Source organism: Lepus europaeus, chromosome 22 (assembly GCF_033115175.1).
Source record: "Lepus europaeus isolate LE1 chromosome 22, mLepTim1.pri, whole genome shotgun sequence".
Classification (NCBI taxonomy): domain Eukaryota; kingdom Metazoa; phylum Chordata; class Mammalia; order Lagomorpha; family Leporidae; genus Lepus; species Lepus europaeus.
This window is the reverse complement of record NC_084848.1, coordinates 8,557,604-8,581,079: the sequence shown is the minus strand read 5'-3', so window position 1 is coordinate 8,581,079 and position 23,476 is coordinate 8,557,604. Positions and strand designations below refer to the sequence as shown.

Here is a 23,476-nt window from a genome sequence, read left to right as displayed (position 1 = left end):
CTCTCTGTCTCTCTCTCTCACTGTCCACTCTGCCTGTCAAAAATAAATAAATAAATAAAATAAAATAAAAATAAATGAATACAATGTAATCTGCAGGAATTACTTTGGCTTCAGGGTCAAGGTCATCAAACAGGCTGGGAGTTTTCCCTGGCATTGTCTTTGTTCACGGAATGGTTCACCACCGCTTTGGTCTGTGAGGCGTCCACTCTGTCCAAACAGCTCTCGGAGAGATGGATGAAGGCCTCTGACGTCAGAGTCCGCGTGTGGGAAGGCAAGACCCTCCCCTGGACACACACACACACACACACACCCCAGCTCCCAGCACAGCGGAGGGGCTCTGGGAGGGGCTCCGGGAGTGGCCGGGAGAGGACAAGCACGAGCCGGGGCTTGCTCCGGTTCAGGGCCTGCAGGTGGAGCCCGCTCTCCAGCCCAGCATCAGGCTTGCCACGGCCAAGGGCGCGCCCTGGAGAGGATTCCGCACCACGCTGCCGTGGTGCCTCCTGCAGCCCTCTCGCAGCGGGCTGGTCCCTAGGAGCCTCGGCCCCGCCCCCGCGCGGCCAGCTCTGGAGGCCCAGGAGCCCTCCTGCGACAGCACACAGCAGGACTGCCTCTGCAGACCCCAGACAGAGATGGTGTTTGTTTTTTTTAAAGATTTATTTATTTATTCCAAAGAGTTACACAGAGAGAGAAGAGGCAGGCAGAGAGAGAGAGAGAGAGAGAGAGAGAGAGGTCTTCCATCCAATGGTTCACTCCCCAATTGGCTGCAATGGCTGGAGCTGCGCTGATCCGAAGCCAAGAGCCAGGATCTTCTTCCAGGTCTCCCACATGGGTGCAGGGGCCCAAGGACTTGGGCCATCTTCTACTGCTTTCCCAGGCCATAGCAGAGAGCTGGATCGGAAGTGGAGCAGCCGGGTCTCCAACTGGCGCCCATATGGGATGCCGGTGCTTCAGGCTAGGGCGTTAACCCGCTGTGCCACAGCACCAGCCCATTTTTTTTTTTTAAGATTTATTTATTTATTTGAGAGGTAGAGTTGTAGACAGTGAGAGGGAGAAACAGGTCTTCTTTCCATTGGTTCACTCCCCAAATGACAGCAATGGCTGGGGCTGCGCCAATCCCAAGCCAGGAGCCAGGAGCTTCTTCCTGTTCTCCCACGTGGGTGCAGGGGCCCAAGCACTTGGGCCATCCTCCACTGCTTTCCCAGGTCACAGCAGAGAGCTGGATTGGAAGAGGAGCAGCCGGAACTAGAACCAGCGCCCATATGGGATGCCAGCGCCGCAGGCGGTGGATTAACCCACTGCGCCAATGGCATGGTGCTGGCCCCCAGAGATGCTGTTCATGGGAACCCAGCATGCCCCTGGGCCTGGAACTCAGTTCTCAGACGAGCACACTTGGATCCTGACGTGTCAGAGAACACCCCGAGCTGTCTGCAGGATTCCGACCCCAGCGCTCACAGGGCAATGAGAAATGCACAAGGAACCGCCACTAGCTAGTGGGGACACAGAGGAACCTGCCCCTGTGTGCAGGCCGCAGTCAGACACGCGTGCGTGCACACACACAGACATCAGAGACATGACACATACATGGCACATACATGACACACACTCAGACATCTACACATAGACATCACAGATATCACACACACAGACATCACAGACATCACACAGACATCACAGACATGACACACAGAGACATCACAGACATGACACAGACATGACACAGACATGACACATACATGACACATACATGACAATACAGGCATCTACACATAGACATCACAGATATCACACACAGACATGACATACATCACACAGACATCACAGACATGACACAGACATGCCACATATATGACACATACAGGCATCTACACATAGACATCACAGATATCACACACACAGACGTCACACACACATACAGACATCACACACAGAGACATCACACACATGGGACATCTACACATGCAGACATCACACACATCCACATCCACTTCCTCATGTCCATATCCACTCGCCAAGTCACACATCTGCATGCCCACCGACAGCTGTGCCTACCCATGTGCCCACTGCTTACATGGCTTGCAGACAGCTGGCCAAGCAGGTGGGCCTGTTGGTTGCCATGACATCAGTTGCCATGGAGGCACAGAGACATGACAACAAGATGAGCTCCCTCTCAGGCTGGCCTCCTTTGAACGCTGGCTCTCTCCCCCAACCTCCCTCTACCACACGGACCCCTGGCACCCAGCATACATGGAAGAAGCCACACCCACCTGCACTGGTCATGGTGGAGGGCTTGCTCCTCCTGAGTGGCCCCGGGCGTTATGGACTGAATGTGTCCTCCCCAAGTTCTTCCAGGACACCAACCCCAGGCGATGGCGTTAGGGGTGGGAGGTTCCGAGGTCACGGGGTGGAGGGGGCATGCAGGGTGCTCTCATGAGACAGGCCCATGGAGCTCTGAGCTCTCTGTGCGGTGTGCAGACTCGGGAAGAAGTCAGCAGTCTGTGAGCCAGCAAGCAGGCCCTCGGCAGAGCCCCAGCGGGCAGGTGCCGGCATCCAGGGCTTCCGGCCTTCGGAACAGCGGGATCATGTGTCAGCCACCCCGCCCACGCAATGGACTGAGACACCAAGTCTGGGGTCCATGCCCCAGGGCCCCACGCCTGCCCCTCCCACTGCACGTGTGGGCGGAGTCACAGTGACAGTTATTTATTCCAATATGCAGAAAGGTAGAAACAGCTCTTGTGGGTGCAAGAGAACTGGGAGAAACTGGCGGAAAACCTCCCACTCCCGCGGATGCTTCCGTGGGATCCCCAGCGCCCAAAGTCCAGTGCAGCAGTGGCTCCAGGCTGGGCCGACTCAGGCCAGGCTCACAACCTTGCCCAGGAACAAGCTGCTCCAGGTGAAGTCGTCGAAGACCAGGATGAGGAAGGGCCGGTTGAAGCTCAGGGTCAGGGGTTCAGACACCAGCTGCAGGGGGGCTCCTGTGGCAGCCACCTCCACCCCGTGCTCGTCGAGCTGCAGCACAGCCTTATGGAGCACCTGTTAGGAGTGGACCAGAGATGAGCAGGCACCAGCTGTGTGTGGGGGACACCTGCTGTGTGGGGGACACCTGCTGTGTGTGATGCCTGTTGTGTGTGTGACACCTGCTGTGTGTGATGCCTGTTGTGTGTGTGACACCTGCTGTGTGTGAAGGGCACCTGCTGTAACACCTGTTGTGACAGCTACTGTGTGACACCTGCTGTGTGTGATGGGCACCTGCTGTGTGTGACACCTGCTGGGTCGAGCTCAGCTTCAACGCCATAGTGGGTGCTCCTTCCTGGGTGCTGGGCTGGTAGAGGGAGACCGCATTCCCCGTTCACTCTGCCAGGTAGATACTGGGTGTGGTTTCTGCAAAGCATGCCTTCCTACTCTATGGGAAACCCAGGCGATCTTGCTGGTGCACCCCTGGTTGTGATCAGAAGTAGAAGGCATTCTGAAGACAGTGAAAGGTCTGTCCTCTTGTATGGAAGCCGTCACAGCGCACAGCCCGGCCAATGAAGGAGCCGCTGACTTCCGGCACACTCTCAATGCCCTATGGCGCAGGAAGGGCCATGGGGCGACGGCAAGGGCAGCTCTGTGTCTTGAGAATATGCAGCTTTGAGTCACCGACACGGGGTCAGATGCCAGCCTGTCCTTTATCAGCTCCATGGCCACCATCCTGGTCCTGCCCTTGGAGCCCCTGGGGCAATCCTCAGCTTCCAGGGAGGCAGCTGTGCCAAGCCTGTCCCTTCACACAGTCCCCCAGGAGCCCAGGGTGTTTCCAAGTGATGGAGGCTGCCCCCGAGCCTAGCGCAGATCGGGGCACAGAGCAGCATCCCACGCAGGTTTTCAGAACGAATGATGGACCAGCAAGCTGGACGGTGAAGGGGGCGGTGAGGGTCAGGAAGCTCAGAGTGAGCCCTGGAGGACAGTCACCGCTCCCTCGTTCGGGCCAGAGCTGCTCCCACTTCTGCCCTGACCCTTCCTGTCCCACAGCGCCCCTCTGTCGGGGGTCGGGGTTCGGGAGGCGCCTGCGTGGAGCCCCCTTGTCACTAGCTTCCTGGGGGACCTGCTGCATGTCCCACTGTCTTGCTGAGCCTCTGTTTGCCCCCGCCCTGAGGCTCTTAGCCTGGGAACCAGAGGCCTGTTAACCCTTTCTGTTGTGAATTATGGGGGCAAAAAAATAAAAACTCGGCTCCCAAGATGCTTACCTTCGATACCTTCAGCGGGGCCTCCTGGGTGATGCTTGAGAAATTAGCCTGGTTGGTGAACAAGTCTGCGATGCCCATGGCTGCCAGTGCGCCCCTGAGTTCGTAGGCTCCGGAGATGGAGGCCTTTGGGATATACAGGTGCACCAGCCTGCACGGGACAGGTGAGCTCAGATGTGGTGGGCTGAGACCCCTCCCGCTCCTGCCTCCTACGCTGACCTACCTCTGGGGACAGGAGAGGGGACAGGGCAGGGGCAGCACAGGGCATCTCCGTCACATGGCAGCTTCCTCTCTGAACCCTGAGTTCCTCATTCTTTTCTCCTCTACCTGGGACATGGCTGGACCTTTGGGTACCCAAGATGATGGTCCCCCAAAGACCACTTATCTGGAGCAACCCCACTAGCAACAGAGGAGTGGAGGGAGCAGCGGTCCTGCCCAGCCATGCTGCTGCTGCTCTGTGTCCTTGGCCACGTTCTGCCATGTCTACACGTCTCATGCACACACAGTGGCTGCAGCCATGGCCGCTCAGGGCCTCTGGCCCTAATCGCTGTGGTTTTGCAGGGATTCAGCACGGATTCTGGCCAGTGTGGCCCGCATTTGTCTGGGACGGAGCCGGTGGGTTTCTGGAAAGGTGAGGATTCCTGCTGGGGCTGGGACGGGAATGCACACTCTACCAGATTCGGGTATTGGTTTCAGTCTGTTCCTGCTCCCAGATGGGGAGGAGGCACCAAAGCTGAAGCAGGGGGCAGGTGGGAGGAAGGACCGCCCCTTCGTCTGCAGCCGGGGCCGGGCTGGGGGCCGTGTAAGCCCCACGAGGCTGAAGGATTTGCAGAGGAGTCAAAGACGAGTCAGACAGGGAATTCGTGCTGAGCCGGGAGACCAACGTCCACGAGAGCCCTTGGCTCCCGGCCCACATCTTGCGGTACGCCCATGCAAAGGCTTTCACACCAGGAACCCACAGCTTCCGTGTCTGCACCGCGAGACGGAACTTGCCCAGAGCCACACACTCGGGACGCGGTGGAAATGTGAAGACCCCAGGGCTGCTGTGCCGCCGTCTGGGAGGGGTGGTCAGCCCCCAGTCCTGTGTCATTGACCAACACTGCTCTGCGCACATGGACGTGGCTTGGGGAAGAGATGACTTCGAGGTGGGGGGGGGGGTACGGAATTCTCCTTCACTTTATTTTCAGTAGGACTGGGGCTGGGAACGGTTTGAATCATGGTGCAGTGTCAGCACCTATGGGACCACACCTGAGTGACAGCTTCCCTTTGAGGGTGGAGGAGGGAGTGGGGGAAGGGAACAGCTGAAAGGCTGAAGAGCTGGCAACGTGGCCCAAACGCGCTAGATGCACACGCGTGCACATGCTCTCAGGGGTGGGTCTGGGGGTTCAAAAACTGCAACCCCCACACAGCTAGAGGGGACCCCTCTCTGAAGCGCAGAGCTGCTGGCCCCACTCTTCTCTAAGGAGGGAGGTCTGAGCCCCAGGCCCGGCCATGTCCCCGCAGGGAGCTGGATGCACTCCTCCAGGCGAGCCCAGCATGAAGGAGCTCACAGGGGGTGTAACTCAACGCCACAAAGCACAGAGCTGCATGGTCGTGCACCAGGCAGGGCAGCTCCCTCCCGGGGCTCCCCCTGCACAGTTCGGGCCTCACAGAGCCCCTCCAAGAGGAACTTGCGTCTTCATTTCTGCTGCCCTGCTCGGCCGGGGCTCTGGGCAGCCCCCGTCCTGGTCAGTGCTCTGCCCCTGCGTGCACGCTCAGGGGCCACTCGGGCTTGAGGCGGTTCAATGCCAAGCCGTCTGTCTGCAGCCCCCTCCCCACACGCCATCCAGCAAAGCGTACTCTGTTTCTCGCTCTCTCCCTCTCGGAATTCCACCACGAGACTGCCAGTTGCCTGGGAATCTGCTTTCTGCTCCCAGGCATGTGTCTCTGAGGTCTCTATCTTTTTCCTGTTCCCTCTCCTGCCCCCGTGCTGAGCCTGAGCCTGTGTGTGGCACACAGCAGGTGCTCCCACTTCTGCATCCCGAACAGTGACGAATGATGTGCGGCCGCTGCACCAGCCTCCGTGGGCTACTGCAGATCCGGGTGCCTACCCCCCCTGCATCCCCTCCGCCCTGGAGTCTGCGTCACCCGCCTGCCGCCAGGCCCTCGGGGGTGGTTTTGATTCCCCAGCTCGCCCTTACAGCGAGGACGGTGCTCTCAGTGGCATCTCCCTCCTCCATGGTGAGGCGCAGGTCTGGGCGGGTGGTGGCACTAAGATCAATTGTCCTCCAGGTGCCCGGGGGAGAATGAGCTCAGCCGTCCACTCTCTCTTGTTCCTGCAGCCACCCAAGCTCACGCACACCTGCGCACCCACGCACCCACGCACCCAGCCACTCGCTCCTTCCCGGCTGGTCTTTTCTCTGAGTGCAACTCTGCACCAGCCCTTGCTTCGGCAGTTAGCACAGAGGGAACCCAGCAGCTGGGTCTGCTCTGACATCAGCCCATCAGCGTACGGACCCCTCACTCCCTTTCCACTTACTCCCGACTGCTCCGTCCTCACTCCCTTGCTCATTTCCCGACTGACCGACTGAAGCAGCGCCCCGCTCACGGGTTGGCCTTTGGTTCCATGAGGACACACAGGTCATTGCTACAGTATTACAAGGGGCCTCCCTGGAGTCTTGAGCAAGGCTTGGTTTCAGGAGCACAAGATAACAGAATGGGGACATGGGGAGCCGGGTGGCTGACGGGCTCTGTTTAAGACAACAATGCAAAAATAGGATACTATGGCCCTCATGGGGAATGAGGACCTCACTGTTCGGGAAGCCCCAGGTATCTCAGTGCTGAACGAGGGATGGATAGCGAAGGGAGACCTCTGGAGCAGGAAACCCCACGGCCTCTGGGGACCAAGCAGACAGGAAAACAAGGAGCCCTGGAGAGCAAGCCGGGGCGGGGGCAGAGTGGGGAGAAGCGTGCACAGGTGCGTGGCCCCTCCAGCTGCCCCGTCAGGCAACGCGCGCACCCAGAAGCCGACACATTGGCAGGAGCTTACCTGTGGGTCAGGGATTTGGACCAGCGCTGAATTGTGTCCCTGCTCAGGGCGGCGATGACCGTGTCCATCTTCCCCTTGTCCGGGAGGATGAAGAACGCGGTGCCATTGCCCACATAATCCAGCTGCACCAGCTGGCAGGGGAGCACCGGGTCGTGCAGGTACTTGATGGTGCTCGCCTGGAACATCATGGGCACCGTCACCGTGGTCGTGTCGTCCATGTAGAAGCTCTTCTCCTCGGTGCTTTCTGGGTCAAAGGGGTGTGCCCAGGTGCCTGGGGAGAAACAGGGAGGCAGATCTATAGGGCGGGGCAGAAAACCCACCGCGGTGACCCCCTGGGTGGCAGCAGAGCCCCAAGTGTGACTGCAAAGGAGGCAGCAGGCAGTGCATGCACGAATGCCAGTTTTCCAGGTGGAAGTGAATTCCGAGGCTCAGGGCCCGCTCAGAGGGGAAGGAGCAGGGTGCAGGGCTGGGCTCTGGGGCTGCGATTCGGCTATGAGGTGCGGGGGGCGGGGGTGCTGGCTGCCCAGCCGTGGCCTCCAGGTTCCTGGTGGGGGTGAGGAGGGGCGGCCTGGGGTGGACCCTCTCATCCACCTCCAACTGGTAGCCTGGTGGGCCCAGTGGGCGGTGCCCATGGGCCCTGACCTCCAGCACAGGGTCGCTTATTCCAGATCACATCTCCCCATGCAGAGGCAGGCTGGAAGACTTCAGGGGACCTGAACTCCCCGCTACCACACTCCATGATGGTATCAGCCAGCTTGCTTGGTTGCCTGGGGGCAGGGTACTCACTGCCCAGGCTGATGGGGAGGAAGCTACTGCTTCAGCTGAGCCAAACCTGTGGACTTCGGTGCCTCCCACTCAGCCTGTCACTCATCTGAGCTGATCCCAAACATTCCAGGACCTTCTCTGCTCTAGATTAAGTCTCCCCAGGTCTGGAGAGGATGCAGGGCCAGCAGGACCCAGTTGCCCTTGACCTCGAACCCTGAACCCCCTGGGAGGCTGCCCAAAGGTGGCCAGAGCAGAGCTCCGGGGAGGCCCTTCCCTGCCCCACTGCCTGCGGCATCTCTGGGTCACCTGGGGACAGTGTGTGGTCCTGAGCCAGCCTGAGAGCTCCTGTCCTGTCTGCTGGTGATGGGCAGAGGCTGGAGGATGCGGGGTACCGGGAAGTGAGCTAAGGCCGTGGCGGCTGGAGGCCCCGGAGCTCTGGCTGGGGCATCTCCAGCCCAGGCTCTGCAGCCCCTGAGTGTGAACCCCAGCCCCACCCCAGCCGTCTCACAGATGTGAGGTCATTTGCAGGACCTCACACTGTCCTCCAAGGGCAGTCTGGAGTCCTCAGAACTGGGGGTGGCTGGCGTCCAATTTACCAAAAAAAAAATCACCTGTGGATACATTGCTTTTCTGTTAGGTTTTTTTTTCTCCCTAAAATTTTACTGCTTGCTTTTGACTGTTTCTTTTCCAGAGCAATTCTAACATATGTAGCTTGGCACAAAGCAAAATACAGAATGGGGTTCTACCACTAGGGCATTTCTTCTTGAAAATTCTTAGGAAAATGGTGGCAGAGAAACTAAGCCCTTAGGAGAGGGGGTGGGAGCTGGAGAGAGCAAGGATGATTCCCCCGGAAAATCTTTCAACAAGATTTTTTAAAAAAATTTATTTTCCGGCGCCACGGCTCACTAGGCTAATCCTCCGCCTTGCGGCGCCGGCACTCCAGGTTCTAGTCCCGGTTGGGGCACCGATCCTGTCCCGGTTGCCCCTCTTCCAGGCCAGCTCTCTGCTGTGGCCAGGGAGTGCAGTGCAGGATGGCCCAAGTGCTTGGGCCCTGCACCCCATGGGAGACCAGGAGAAGCACCTGGCTCCTGCCATCGGATCAGTGCGGTGCGCCGGCCGCAGTGAGCCTACCGCGGCGACCACTGGAGGGTGAACCAACGGCAAAAGGAAGACCTTTCTGTCTGTCTCTCTCTCACTGTCCACTCTGCCTGTCAAAAAAATAAAAACAAACAAAAATTTATTTATTTACTTGAAAGTCAGGGTTACACAGAGAGAGAAGGAGAGGCAGAGAGAGAGAGAGAGAGAGAGAGAGGTCTTCCATCCACAGGTTCACCCCCCAAGTCGGCCACAATGGCTGGAGCTGTGCCAATCTGAAGCCAGGAGCCAGGAGCTTCCTTTAGGTATCCCACACAGGTGCAGGGGCCCAAGGACTTGGGCCGTCTCCTACTGCATTCCCAGACCATAGCAGAGAGCTGGACTGGAAGTGGAGCAGCCAGGACTCGAATTGGTGCCCAAATGGGATGCCGGCACTGCAGGCAGCAGCTTTACACACTACGCCACAGCGCAGGCCCCTCAACAAGATTTTTAGCATTCTCTAAAAAGAGCTGTTAAGACAGTCCACTGGGCCGGCGCTGTGGCTCAATAGGCTAATCCTCCGCCTTGCGGCGCCGGCACACCGGGTTCTAGTCCTGGTCGGGGCACCGATTCTGTCCCGGTTGCCCCTCTTCCAGGCAAGCTCTCTGCTGTGGCCCGGGAGTGCAGTGGAGGATGGCCCAAGTGCTTGGGCCCTGCACCCCATGGGAGACCAGGAGAAGCACCTGGTTCCTGCCATCGGATCAGTGCGGTGCGCCGGCCGCAGCACGCCAGCCGCGGCAGCCACTGGAGGGTGAGCCAACGGCAAAAAGGAAGACCTTTCTCTCTGTCTCTCTCTCTCACTGTCCACTCTGCCTGTCAAAAATTAAAAAAAAAAAAAAAAAGACAGTCCACTGCATAAGGAACCCACTGGGGCTGGCGCTGTGGTGCAGCGAGTTAAGCCACCACTGGCAGTGCTGGCATCCTATGTTGGAGGCTGGTTGAGTCCCAGCTGCTCCGCTTCTGATCCAGCTTCCTACTAATGTGCTTGGGCCCCTGCACCCACAAGGGGGGCCAGGACGGAGTTCTAGGGGGCTGTTGTGGCCATCTGGGGAGAGAGCACATGGAAGATCTCTCTGTCCCTCCCTTTCTGTTACTCTGCCTTTCAAATTAATGCATACAAAATCGGGAGCACCCCAGGGACACGTCACATGTTCTACTTCAATGACGGCAGCAACGTCAGTCTTGACCTCTGTTGTCCTGGCTGTGGGGGCACTGCAGCGTGCCCTGGTCGAACCAAGGCCTTGCCATGAAGACCTGTGTGCAGCGAGGCCTCCGCCTCCCCCCACTCAGAAGAAGCTGGGCTCCATCAGCTGAGCACCACGGTTGTCCTGAGACACGAGAAACGGTGTGCAGGGCGGCACCTGCCGGCACCTGCGCACCGGCCCGCCTAGAGCCGCTCTCAGACTCAGCAGCGCCCTCCTGCTGCTGGGTGTGCAGCCTTCTCGCAGGCTACGCCGCCAGAACCTCTGAGGTCTCTGTTGAGCTCCTTCCCGGCGCCAAGCACATGCAAGGGGAGTGGGGCCCCCAGAGGGACAAGGATGCTGGGCACAAGAGCGCACGGCCTAGTGGGGAAAGGGACCCATGGGATTTCTGGGCACAACTGGAAGCTGCTTTGGGCAAACACGCCCAGTGTCTCTGGTCTCCCATGTCGGGGGGAAGAATGCTGCTCTAACCTGGCCGGCCTCACTCTCCCTGCCTTCCCAGGAGGGCAGTCTGCCTGGGCGGGGTCGCAGGCTGGTGCCTGAGGACGGGCGAGGCTGAGTAATCCCAGGTGCTGAGCTGGCCCGGGGAGAGGAGCTGCAGGACGGAGGGGCGGCCCCATTTGGTGGGAGGCCCCGAGTGACACTGGGAGGAGGGAGGGGGCCATGAGGTGAGCTTGCTGGGGCTCAGGACTCATGTGGTCTCGGATGCCGCGGAGAGACACGCAGTCAGGTTGCTGCTCGGTGTGTTTCTTTGCTGCTCTGCCTGCATTTCTTTGACTGGGGCTGCTTCCCTGAGACCAAGCGTGTGCGGCTAACCCGAGGCCTGCTCAGGATGCTCAGGGAGGCTTCCCGGAGGAAGTGGCTTTCGAGTGACAACTGGAAGGGTGGGAAGGTGTTTTGGGCAGTCAGGTAAGTTGGACAGAAGGGGCCTGGGCTTTGTGGCTGGTAGAAAACTGGTTCCCCAAAGATGTCCCCACCCAGATCCGGGGAACCTGTGGCTGAATCAGGCTGCATGGACGGGGAAATCGGAGTTGCCGATGGGGCTCTGCCATTGCTCAGCTGGCCCTGTGCCAGGGGAGGTGACCCTGGACCTCCCAGGAGGGCCCAGTGTAACCATGCGGGTCCTTGTAGGTGGAAGAGGAAAGCAGGAGAGTGAGGGACTGGGCCAGTGCTATGGCGTAGCAGGTAAAGCCACCGCCTGCAGTGCCAGCATCCCATATGGGTGCCGGTTTGAGTCCTGGCTGCTCCACTTGTGATCCAGCTCTCTGCTGTGGCCTGGGAAAGCAGTGGAGGATGGCCCAAGTGCTTGGGCCCCTGCACCCACATGGGAGACCTGGAAGAAGCTCCTGGTTCCTGGCTTCGGATTGGCATAGCTCTGGCCGTTGCAGTCATCTGGGGAGTGAACCAGCGGATGGAAGACTCTTTCTCTCTGCCTCTCCTCTCTCTGTGTAACTCTTTAAATTAAATAAATAAATCTTAAAAAAAAAAAAAAAAGAGGAGTGAGAGTCAGAGCAGAGGGGCAGCAGAGGCGGAGGCCAGAGCTGTGTGACTGCAGGCTTTGAGGACGGAGGGGGCCCTGAGCCAAGGATTGCAGGCAGCCTGTGGGCGCTGGAAAAGGCCCAAATGTGCTCTGCCTGAGAGCCTGCAGAACGAGCCAGACCGGCCCGAACCGTGACCCATCTGGACTTCTGACCTCCAGCCTGGTAAGCTCATGAGTCTGTGTCGTTTGGAGCCCCTACGCCTGCGCTAATTCTCTGCAGCCACACTAGGAGGCTATGCCAGGCGTGTGCGGCCGGGTGCTGGGAGGGGGGAGGAGGGAAGACGCTGTGGCATGGTGCTGAGAGGGCGGGCCAGAGGACTCCGGGCCGCGGGCTGTCACTCTTGGGGTGGCACTCGCCATGGGGACTGTCCTGTGCGTTCTGAGTGGACAGCCCCTAGCTGTCGGCAGCATACCCTGCCGCAGCCCCACTGTGAGAGCCCAAAACACGTGCCCGGGAAGGCAGGAGGCTGCTTCGCAGTTGAGAGTCTCTGCCCTGGATACAGGAGTTTGGATTGCACTCCTGGGCAGGCCGCGCCTCCAGATCTCCTTATCATAAAGCTGACCCGGGGCCGAAGCAGCAAATTCCGGCTTGGGGGGTGGGGTGGGGCGGCGGCATTGGGCACGGGGGTTAAGCCACCAGCTGGGACGTCCACATTCCATACTGGAGCGCTTGGAGCCCTGGTCATGCTCCTGACTGCAGCTCCCACACAACGCACTCTCTGGGAGGCAGCTCACCAGGGCCCAAGTAACTGTGTCCCCGCCATCCATATGGAAGACCCAGAGTGCGTTCCAGGCTCCTGGCTTTGGCCTGGCCCCAATCAGGCTGTTGTAGATATTTGGAGCAGTGAACCAGTGGAAGGCAGCTCTGTCTCTCTCTCTGCCTTTCAAATACTGACTGCGAGTCGGGGCTGTAGGTCTGTGTGCCACCCCTGTGCAGCACCTGCCAGCGCTCAGTCAATACTGTAGCCACGAGGCAGCGGAGTGGCCCTGGTGACGGGGACGGCCTCAAGCCAACACGCTAGGACTGGGGCAAGGCACTCGGCGCGCCCGGCCGTCATTTCACTCTGTGTAAAGGGAAGGATTGTGGCGAAGACCGAGTTGCCAGGTTTGAATGTGTTTTCTAAAAGTCAAAGTTTCGCCCAGCCGCGGGCCCTGCACTTTGATGGCCGGCGCTACTCTTGGCAACAGTGCAGGGCCCCCGGCAGAGCAGGGAGGGGAAGTTACCTTTGAAGAAGATGTAGTTGACCAGAACGAGGATGGCTGGGTTCTCCAGGCCCAGAAACAGGTCCGCAATTTTCCCCTGCGTCTTATTCTCGATGTACTCATTGATCTGCCTGCGGGCTCTAGGCCAGTCCTGGAAATCTGTGGCCAAGGCCTCGGACTCATAGTAGCGCCTGATGTCCGCAGAGAAGGACTCCAGCAGCTCCAGGCCGTGGTCGAGGAACAAGGCGTTGCCCAGGGTCATGTCCAAGCTGGTGTCCGACTCCCCAAGGAGGTGGTGCAGGTACTGGAAGCCCTGGTGGATCTCAGCCTCGGACATCTCCGTGAGGTTGAAGCCCAGGCCCTGGAGAAGCTGGGTGCGAGTGTGGCCAGAGGCACCCAGGGACAGCATGGCCAAGGCCATGGAGACGCTCACGGGGGAGATGCAGATGTTCTTGTCTGGAGCCGAGGATATGAGCTGCCGATACAGGCTGAAGGCAAAGTCCACGTTGGTTGGAGCCAGGCCCCGGTGTGGGCTCCTGGTACAGTTGTCGCCATCTGGGGGATCCTCAGCCTGGGCGGCCCAGCGGCCACTGGTGCACAGCCAGAGGAGACAGGCGTACACGGCGAGAGGCATTGTCCAGCGTGGCCAGACACTGCCAAGTCAAGAGTGTTTGTTAGGAGACCTGGTGTCCCAGGAGGCAGGCGAAAGACCCCAGCCAAGCCCCTCCCTCCAGCAGACATGAGCCTCAGAGTCCTCACTGGAGGATGTGAGCTGTACCCACCGTGACAGATCAAGTGCCACCAGGCACCCAGCTCTGCTCTAGGGATTTTGCCCAATTCTGCCCTCTGATCCTCACCAATACACTCACACAGTACAGACCGGTGACCTGGTTTAAAGCTGGTGGAAACAGACGCTTGGGTTCGATACCCACCCAATGGGTATATTTAAAGTACTGAAAGAAACCAGAAGACGGCCAACCAAGAATCCTGTATCCTGCAAAACTGTCCTTCAAAAACGAGGGAGATGTTGAGACAGTCCCGAATGAACCAAAGCTGAAGCAGTTCCTTCCCAAAACACCTGCCCCAAGAGAAATAAAAGGCAGACCGTGTCTGACTGAGACAAGAGGACACCGGGCAGTAGCTAAAGCTGTAGGAAGGAATAAAGCCTTCTGGGAATGGTGAATACATGCGTAGTTACACAAACCAGTGTTTTTGCAGCTTTGGTTTGTAGTTTCAGGTTTTATTTTCTGTGTGATTTAACATATAAAAATAATTATTTGTGTATATTTCTGGGCACACAATGCATGAAAGTACAGCTTGTGACACCCATAGCTGAAAGGGGAGGGGGACAGGGTTATTTGAAGCGGGATTTTGTATGCCATTGAGATTAGGTGGTGTAGCTTTGGGACGTTGACTGTAATCCCCATGAGAGCCACAAAGAAGACAGCTGGAGAATACTCGAAAATGAGAAGGGGGGGACTGGCACTGTGGTGTGGCTGGTAAAGCCACTGTAACACCAGCATTCCACATGGACGCCCATTTGAGCCCTGGCTGCTCCACTTCTGATCCAGCTCCTTGCTAATCAGAATTAATTAGTCCCCTGCTACTCCCTGCTAATGAGCCTGGGGAAAGCAGCGGAAGATGGCCCAAGCGCTTGGGCTCCTGCTCACACGTGGGAGACCTGGGAGAAGCTCCTGGCTCCTGGCTTCAGTCTGGGCCAGCCCTGTTCATTGTGGCCATTGGGGAGTGGATCTGCAGATAGAAGATCCATCTCTCTCTCTCTCTGTAACTCTGTCTCTTTGTCTTTCAAATAAATAAAATAAATCTTAAAAAAAAATAAGAATGAAAAGCATTTCACTTTAACAAAAATGAAAGTCAACTAAACACAAATGTAGACAATAACATAGGAACTGAGATGAAAAGCTACAGGCATTTCAGAGAACAAGCAGCAAAGCAGTGAGGTCAGTCTCTTATCATTGATTATTTAAATGTAAATGGATTAAGTTCTCCATTCTGAAGACAGAGGTTAACAGAATGGATGTCATGATGAATTTCACATATTGATCGATGGAGTTCGGAGATGCCTGGGTGGCTGGTGTCCACTTGTGCTGCTATAACGAAAATACCGCGGACTGTAATCTATAAAGAGAATGCAATGCTCACAGTTCTGGAGGCGGGAAATTCAGCACCGAGCCCCAGCTGGCTCAGTGCTGGTGAGGACCGGCTGTCTCCCAGGTGCTCCTTCCTGCTGTGTCCCCAAGGGGTGGCAGGAGTGCACAGGCCCCCGCAGGCCCCTTGCACCAGGCTGCAGTCCAGTTCATACCTGATCTCCCCCCCACGCCCCCCCCACCCCGCTTCCTCTTGCCACACTGAGGATTAGGTTCCCACGTGTGAAGCCATGGGGCACAGCCACGCAGCCCACAGCAGCTGGTGACACACGGTTTCTGGTGTGTCTGTGAGAGCATTTCCGGAAGAGGTTAGTACTGGCGATGGCATAGAGAAGACCTCCCCAGAGTGGGCGGCACTGCCCGATGGAACAGAGATGTGGACAGGGCCGTCTCTGTCTGGACCTCAGGCCTTCAGACACGCACTGCTAGCATTACTCGTCTCCAGCCAGCAGGAGGCTGACGGACGGACTTCTGAGCCTCCCAACCACACAAACCAGCTCTCGTAAGAAGGCTCTGTCTCTATGGAAAGGTATATGCCCAGTTACACTTCCATCTATATACATCGTACCGATTCTCTTTTCTCTAACACCATGGATTAAAAAACAGGATTCAACTATATGCTTTCTACAAAAGGCTAATTTTGGATCCAAAGACAAAACAGAGGACAGTAGAGATCTTCCACGAAAGTGACGCAGAGAGAGCAGGAGGGCCACATTCACATCAGGGTCGCAGGAGCTCAAGAAGGACATTGCTAACCACTAAAGCATTGATTTATAAACATGGACACACTGAATAACAGACTCTCAAAATAAGTTAAGCAAAAATCCCAAATGGAAGGGGTGTGTGTGCATGTGTGTGCAGGGAGATAGCTGTATAGTAACTTAGAGACTACAATACTCTCAATAATGGACAGACCGACCAGACATAAGATATATAAGGAGGGGCCACCGCCGTACCACAGCGGGTTAAAGCCCTGACCTGCACCGCCAGCATCCCATATGGGCATTGGTTAGAGTCCTGGCTGCTCCTCTTCTGATCCAGCTCTCTGCCATGGCCTGAAAAAAGCAGAAGAAGATGGCCCAAGTCCTTGGGCCCTGCACCGATGTGGGAGACCTGGAGGAAGCTCCTGGCTCCTGGCTCCTGGCTTCGGATCTGCGCAGCTTTGGCCGTTGTGGCCATCTGGGTCGTGAACCAGTGCATGGAAGCCCTCTCTCTCTGTCTCTACCTCTCTCTGTAGCTCTGTCTTTCAAATAAATAAAATAAATCTTTTAAAAAAAGATATATAAGGAAATAGAGGATTTGAACAACACAATAGACCAGCTAGATCTATCAGACAGATATACAACAACACATTGTTCTCAGGTGCACATGATACATTCTCCAGGATTAGGTCACTGATCCACACGCACTAGATTTTAAAAGGCAGATCCTATACAAAGTATCGTTCCCAATCATAGTTGGATGATGTTATAAATCAATAACAGAAGGAAAACTGGAAAATTCCCAAACTGTGGAAACTAAACACACTTTTAAGTGACCAATGGGTCAAAGAAGATGTACAAAGGAAATCAAAGGACACTTAGAGGCAGATGAAAATGAAAGCACAAACATAGAAACCTGTGAATGCAGTGAAAACAGTGCTAAGGGAAAACTTTACAGCAAAAATACTGACATCAAAAATCAATGAGATCAAGGGCCGGCACTATGGCGTAGCAGGTAAAGCCGCTGCCTGCAGTGCTGGCATCCAGATGGGCACCAGTTCGAGTCCTGGCTGTTACACTTCCAATCTAGCTCTCTGTGATGGCCTGAGGAAGCAGTAGAAGATGGCTCAGGTCCTTGGGCCCCTGTACCTGCATGGGAGACCCAGAAGAAACTCCTGGCTCCTGGCTTTGGATTGGCACAGCTCTGGCCGTTGCAGCCATCTGAGGAGTGAACCAGCAGACGGAAAACCTCTCTCTCTCTCTCTCTCTGCCTCTCTGTAACTCTTTCAAGTAAATAAATAAAATCTTTAAAAAAAATCAGTGAGATCACAAATCAGCAGCCTAACTTTACAACCTAGAGACCAGAAAAATAACAAACTAAACTGAAAAATAGCAGAAGGAAACAAATAAAGATTAGTGATAGATGGAGAATAGAAAAACAATAGAGAAAATTAGTGAAACAAAAAGATAATACCTGGAATATGTTTAATTTACAAATCTATAATGTGATCCTCAAAGGGATTAGCACAATTGACAAACCATCAGCTGGACTGGCTGAGAAATCACCGAACCCGAAATGAACATGTAAACACCGCTACTGATTCTCCAGAAAGAAAAAGGATTAAAAAAGAATACTATGATAAAAAAATCCTACACCAACAAATTGGATAACTTAGGTGAAACGGAAAAGTTCTTAGGCACACACGGTGCAATAAGATTTCCACTGTACGTCACTATGATGAAATAACAGGCTGAGTGGTTTGTAAGGGAGGGGTGTTTATTTGTTCCCAGTTGGTGGCTGGATAGTCCAACAGCACGGCGCTGGCATCTGCAAAGGGCTCCCTGGCTGTCACACAAGATGGTGAGGCAGAGTGCACCCTGCACAGGAGGAGCCTTGTACACAGAGTGGCCTCCCTTCACAACAACCTGCTTTTGTGAGATGTGATGTGGTCAAGTGAGCCCTACCCCACTCCTGAGAGACGGGCATTGATCTCTTCCACAGGCGCTGAGTCATGATCTAATGATCTCACATGAAGCTCCACCTCTTAAAAGCGACTGACAGGTCAGTGCTATCACCCTAGACACCAGACACCTAGCACATGGACCTTCAGGGCACAGACTGAAGCCAGGCCACAGCAGCAGGGAACTCACTCACTTTATTAGGCCTTTTCATCAAGAGTGCCCTGACACCAAAGCCAGACAAAGATGCCACAAGGAAAGAAAAATAGAGAGCAATATTGCTATGGACATCAATGTAGAAATCTCAACAAAACATTAGCAAGTCAAATTCAGCAGCGTGACCGAGCTGGGTTTATTTCTGGAATGCAAGGATGGTTCAACACATGAACACTGATGAAGGCAGTACACAACACTAACAAAATGGGAGGGAAAGGCCATGATTCTCTCAGCGGATGCACAAAAAACTCTGTGACGTAATTCAATACATCCTTTCCTGACAGAAACATAGACAAAAAACAAGGAACAGAAGGAAACTACCTCAAGGTAACAAAGACCACGCATGGTGTAAGACAGAAGCTTTCCCTCTAAGAGCAGAAACAAGACAAGGATGCTGTGTTCACTGCTTTTATTTAGCATAACACTGGAAGTTCGAGTTGAAACAATTGGACAAGATAAAAGAAACATAAAAGTCATCCAAATTGGAAAGGCAGAAGTAAAATTATCTCTATTCACAGATGATATGATCTTATAAGTAGAAAATCCTAAAGATTTCACACAAAGCTGTTAAGGCAAATTTAGAGAAGTTGCAGGATATCAAACCAACACACAAAAAGGAGTTACACTTCCAAACAGGTCAAAAAACAACTTGAAAAGGAAATTAAGAAAACAATTTTATTTATAATAGTGTCAAAAGGAATAAAATATTTAGGCATTAACCAAAGAGGTAAGAGACTAACACACTGGAAAGTACAGAGCAGTACAGTAGAAAATTAAAGAAGACTCAATAAATGGAAGGACATCCCGCATTCTTGGACTGGAAGGTGGTTTGGTAAATGGCAATACCCCAGGGCAATCTATGGATTCAGCACAATCCCAATATTGGACTTTTCAGAAATAGAAAAACTCTCCCTAAAATTCACATAGTCTCAAGGGATCCTATATAACCAAAACAATCTTGGAAAAGAAGATCCAATTTAGAAGTCTTATGCTTCCTGATTTCAAAATTTATTATAAAACTTCAGTAACCAAAGCAGCATGAAGACAGACACATGGACCAATGGAACAGAGGACAGGGCCCAGAAATGAGCCCTGCCTGTGGGCTGACGTATTTCTGACAGGTGTACTGACACGTCAGTGGGACAGGCCAGACCTTTCAGCAAAGGATGCAGAAACCACGCGCCTGAGAATGAGACTGCGCTGGTCCTCGACACACCGCGCACGACTCAACTGCGCTGGGCCTCGACACACCGCGCACGACTCGGCTGCGCTGGGCCTCGACACACCGCGCACGACTCGGCTGCGCTGGGCCTCGACACACGGCACACGACTCGGCTGCGCTGGGCCTCGACACACCACGCACGACTCAACTCGAAATGTTCGTGTTCGCAGACTACGAACATGAAACTTGAAAACAAGAAAACTTTACGATCGGACTTGGCAATGACTTTCTGGACACAACATCACAGCTATCCTCAAAAACAACAGCCAAAAAAGACACATTGAACTTCGCCAAAATTAAAAACTTTTGTTCACCAAAGGGAATTATCAATACAGTAAGAAGGCAACTCATAGAATGAGAAAATATATTTGCAAACCACGTATCCAATCAAGTATTTTTATCTAGAATATAATGAAGAACAACTGAAACTCAAGAACTAAACCAAATCCAAGCAAAGAAACCTAATTCAAAAATGGGCAAAGGATTTCCATAGAAATTTCTTCCAAGAAAGCATATATGAATGGCCAACAGCACGTGGAAAGATTCAACCCCAGCCATCATTAGACAAATTCAAATCCAAACCACAATGAGACCACTTCCTACTACAAACAGCCATGGTTTCACAGCCACATGAGTTACCGCCACGGAACTGGCAGGCAGGTCTCACGGCACCATCCTGTGGGGGAACCAGCCCCCGGGGAAGGGGCCAGGAATCAGCATTTAAAACAGCACCCCATGAGGCTGGGGTATCCTCTGAGTGTGGGGACTGCCGGCAGCCCCGTCTCTACCCCAAGAGAGGCCACTGCTTACCAGTGGTTACGCTGGTCAGTGCGAAGATGTTTTGCCATAATAAATAAAGGGAAAATTCAAACATCAGCCACATAGGAGATGGTGGGTAAGAGCAGCACAAAAAATAAAATCTGCTCAAGGTCAGATGACCTTACTTCCTGGGTCATCTTACGGCCATTTTACAGATGAACAAACCGAGGTCCAGGGAGACAGGATAACCATCGCGGAGCTAGGGTTCCAAGCCTGCCATCTGGCCTCTGAGCCTGTGCCTGTCTCTGCAGGAAGCAAAATGAGTCAAACCACTCTCAAAAGACCCTGCGTCGGCAAGGCCAGGGGCCCCCAGCGTTGTGCCCATGGAGCCTCTTGCGTGACCATGAACCAGGGCCAAGCACGGGACAGGCAGATCTCAAGGCACCACCCCGTGGGGGAACCAGCCCCTGGGGAAGGGGCCAGGAGCCAGCATTTAAAGCAGCACCCCAGGAGGCTGCGGTGCCCCCCGAGTGTGGGGACTGCTGGCAGCCCCGTCTCTACCCCAAGAGAGGCACAAAGGTCCCCAGGCCCCGGAGCCCACTCCCACTACTCCCTGTGCCTCATCTCGGCGCAGTGGCAAAGAAGCCCCCGGTGCCCTGAGGGCCCCGCTTCCCTACTTTGCCAGGGTCGCGGCGAGGACCCCTCCCCAAGCTGCCGGCTTCAGCTGCATCGGGTTCTCCCCAGCTCTGCCGTCTGACTCGGATCGCTGGCTCCTCCCCCGATTCTTTCATTTCCCGAGGTTTCGGGGCAGACTGAGCCAGATTACAGTGCCAGTGCTGCTACCGCTCAGCGGCTGGGGACCCGGAAGTGGGGCTATTCAAACTCTGCCCCAGAGTCCTCAGTGTAACAGAGCTGGTACCCAATTGGCCTGGCTTGGTGAGCTGTCCCCGGCCCAGGGCACAGCCCGACTGTACCAGGTGCCCCTCCAACCTGGCCCCCTGCAGTTTCAGCCACAGAAGCGCTCTGTGTCAAAGGTTCCTCCCAGCTGTGGCAGCGCAGGGAGGGGCAGGACAGGTCAAGGCAGGGCAGGGCAGGGCAGGGCAGGGCAGGTCAAGGCAAGGCAGGGGCAGGGTGGCCCGAGCAGGTCGTTTCCCCAGTGTTTGCTGGGCTGGGAGCTGGGGACACCCATGGACCTGCCCCGGCCCTGCCCCAGGTGGCTCCCCGGTGTGAGCCTGTCCCCTCCCTGCTGTGCCTGGCTCATTCTCTCTCGGTCTTTGAGACTCAGGTCGCTGGTCCCTGTCTCCAGGCAGCCCGGCCCCTGCGCTTCTGTCCCTGCCCCTATCTCACTCGGGATGAGATCTGGGCTGCAGCACTGGTCACAGCCTCACCTGTCTGTGGGCCCCTCCTGGGCAAGGACCCCGTAGAGCACGAGGCCAAGAGCAGGGTGGGCACTCCTCCCAACCCTTCCTGCAGGCTCTGGGGAGATTGGGCAACTGACCCCTCCAGCCTGGGGAGCAAAACTAGCCATCGTACGTGACTGTTGTGAGTACCAGTCACGGCTGTTAGCAAGGCTTGGCTCCAGTCATCTCACTTCCTGGGGCATGTTACGGCCCATTTTACAGAAGAACAAACTGAGGCCAGAGCTAGGGTTCCAAGCCCAGCCGTAGGACCTCAGAGCCTGTGCCTGTCTCTGCAGGAAGCCAAATGAGTCAAACGACTCTCAAAAGGCCCCAGCAATACGAGAATGCAGGGCATCAGGGTTGCATTTCAAATCCTTCCTCCCTGCCCCATCTCTGAGGCCGCTCCCAGAGAAAACACCGCCTGGCGCTCTGCTTTGGCAAGGGCACTGGTGGAGGCGGCATGGTCTGGGTCCTCGGGGTTTGAGTGATGGGTATGGTTCCATTCTGTCTGCCTTAGCAAGGTCGCCGAGCGAGGAGCTGTGGCCGGGAGCGTGGGTTCTCTAGGCACCCTGTGCACCGTGCCAGTGGGGCCAGGCTGGCCTGCTCCACCAGGGGTGCCACTGGGCACGGACACCGGCCAGCCCCGGGACTCTAGCTCTGTGGTTGCAGTCGCTGGTCAGCCAGGGCTTCAGCGCAGTGGTCCTGGAGGTGGGTGGGCAGGACTCGGCCGTGAGGCGGGAGCCCACGGGTGACCCACAGTGTCTGGGATTTGAGAAATCCTCCCCAGGGTTGCCTCATATCATTGCTGGCTGCTGCGCTGCTCTACGTCCCGGGGAAAACAACACAGCCCAAAGCAAACAGTGAGCCAGTGAGCAGGGGCGGCTCTGGCGGGCGGGCAGGAGCCGGAGGCACCGGGCTTCGCAGTTACTCACGTGTGCAGTGGGCTCGGGCTGCTCCTGCCGGCTCTCCCCGCCATCCTAGAGCCTGGGCTGTGTACAGTAAGCGGCGGGCACGGGATGCGGCCGCTAAATCTTCGCCGGATTCCCTGCTGGTTAATGGTTAGAGGGGGCCACGGCCTTTTCCATCGGGCGGCCCCCTCCCCCAGCAGGTAACCAATGGGAGGCGTTTCCAGGAAACCTGAGCCAACCCAGCACCACTACTGTGAATTTACGTCCCTCCCGGCCAATTCCTTGACATTTTATTTTTTGATATCAAATGGGGCTGACGTTGCATCAGGGCGGCTGGCACAGAAGTCACAGGTGCTCTTGATTAGCATCAAGGCCTAGACGTCCACAAAACCCAGACTCTCGGATGGGGCCGGCCCGGGCCAGCTCTCAGGGGCCTCGTCTGCAGGGAGATGGAGAGGTGGGCGGATCCCCGTCTCTCTTAATCTCCACAACCCTACGGAAGCCCTCTCGCCACTGCTCCTCTTCAGCAGAGGAAAGCCAGGCAGCCGCAGTCAGGAGCCTGGGCTCAGGTTCAGCTCCAAGGCCACTCAGCTCCGAAACCTCGCACCTGTCTGCTTCCCCACATTTTCCCCGTCAGTTCTCTTGTGACAAAAAAAGGAATTTATTTATCAGGTCTCATGGGGTTCAGGTATGGCCGGATCCAGGGGTCCCCTAGCCGGGCTCGCACTCTGATTCTCTCGTGGCCTGCTTTCTTGCACTTTCCTACCTTCCTGTGTCTACACTGCACCTCTGTAGACACCTTCCTGTGTCTACACTGCACCTCTGTAGACACCTTCCTGTGTCTACACTGCACTGTCCAGCTCCTTGCTATGGCCTGGGAAAGCAGCAGAGGATAGTCCAGGTGCTGGGGCCCCTGCACCCACAGGGAGATCTGGATGGCGATCCCGGCTGCTGGTTTCAGCCTGACCCAGCTCCAGCCACTGTGGCCATCGGGAGGGTGAACCAGCGGATGGAAGACCTCTCTCTGTTTCTCCCTCTCTTGGGAACTCTGACT

General features: G+C 55.8%; 1 protein-coding gene across 2 annotated transcripts; it reads right to left on the bottom strand.

Moving 5' to 3' along the window:
• Positions 1–2,681: 2,681 nt before the first annotated feature.
• LOC133751500 (corticosteroid-binding globulin) lies at positions 2,682–22,566 on the bottom strand. 2 transcript variants are annotated; one of them, XM_062181558.1, is made up of 5 exons: positions 22,447–22,566; positions 13,111–13,742; positions 7,246–7,516; positions 4,221–4,368; positions 2,682–3,030 (listed from the first exon to the last, which is right to left on the bottom strand). In XM_062181558.1, the coding sequence occupies exons 1-5, from the start codon at positions 22,488–22,490 to the stop codon at positions 2,848–2,850; spliced, it is 1,278 nt and encodes a 425-aa protein (XP_062037542.1). In that variant the 5' UTR covers positions 22,491–22,566; the 3' UTR covers positions 2,682–2,847. The 2 variants fall into 2 exon arrangements, with proteins under 2 accessions (XP_062037542.1, XP_062037541.1); XM_062181557.1 differs by lacking the exon at positions 22,447–22,566 and adding an exon at positions 20,792–20,965.
• Positions 22,567–23,476: the final 910 nt, after the last annotated feature.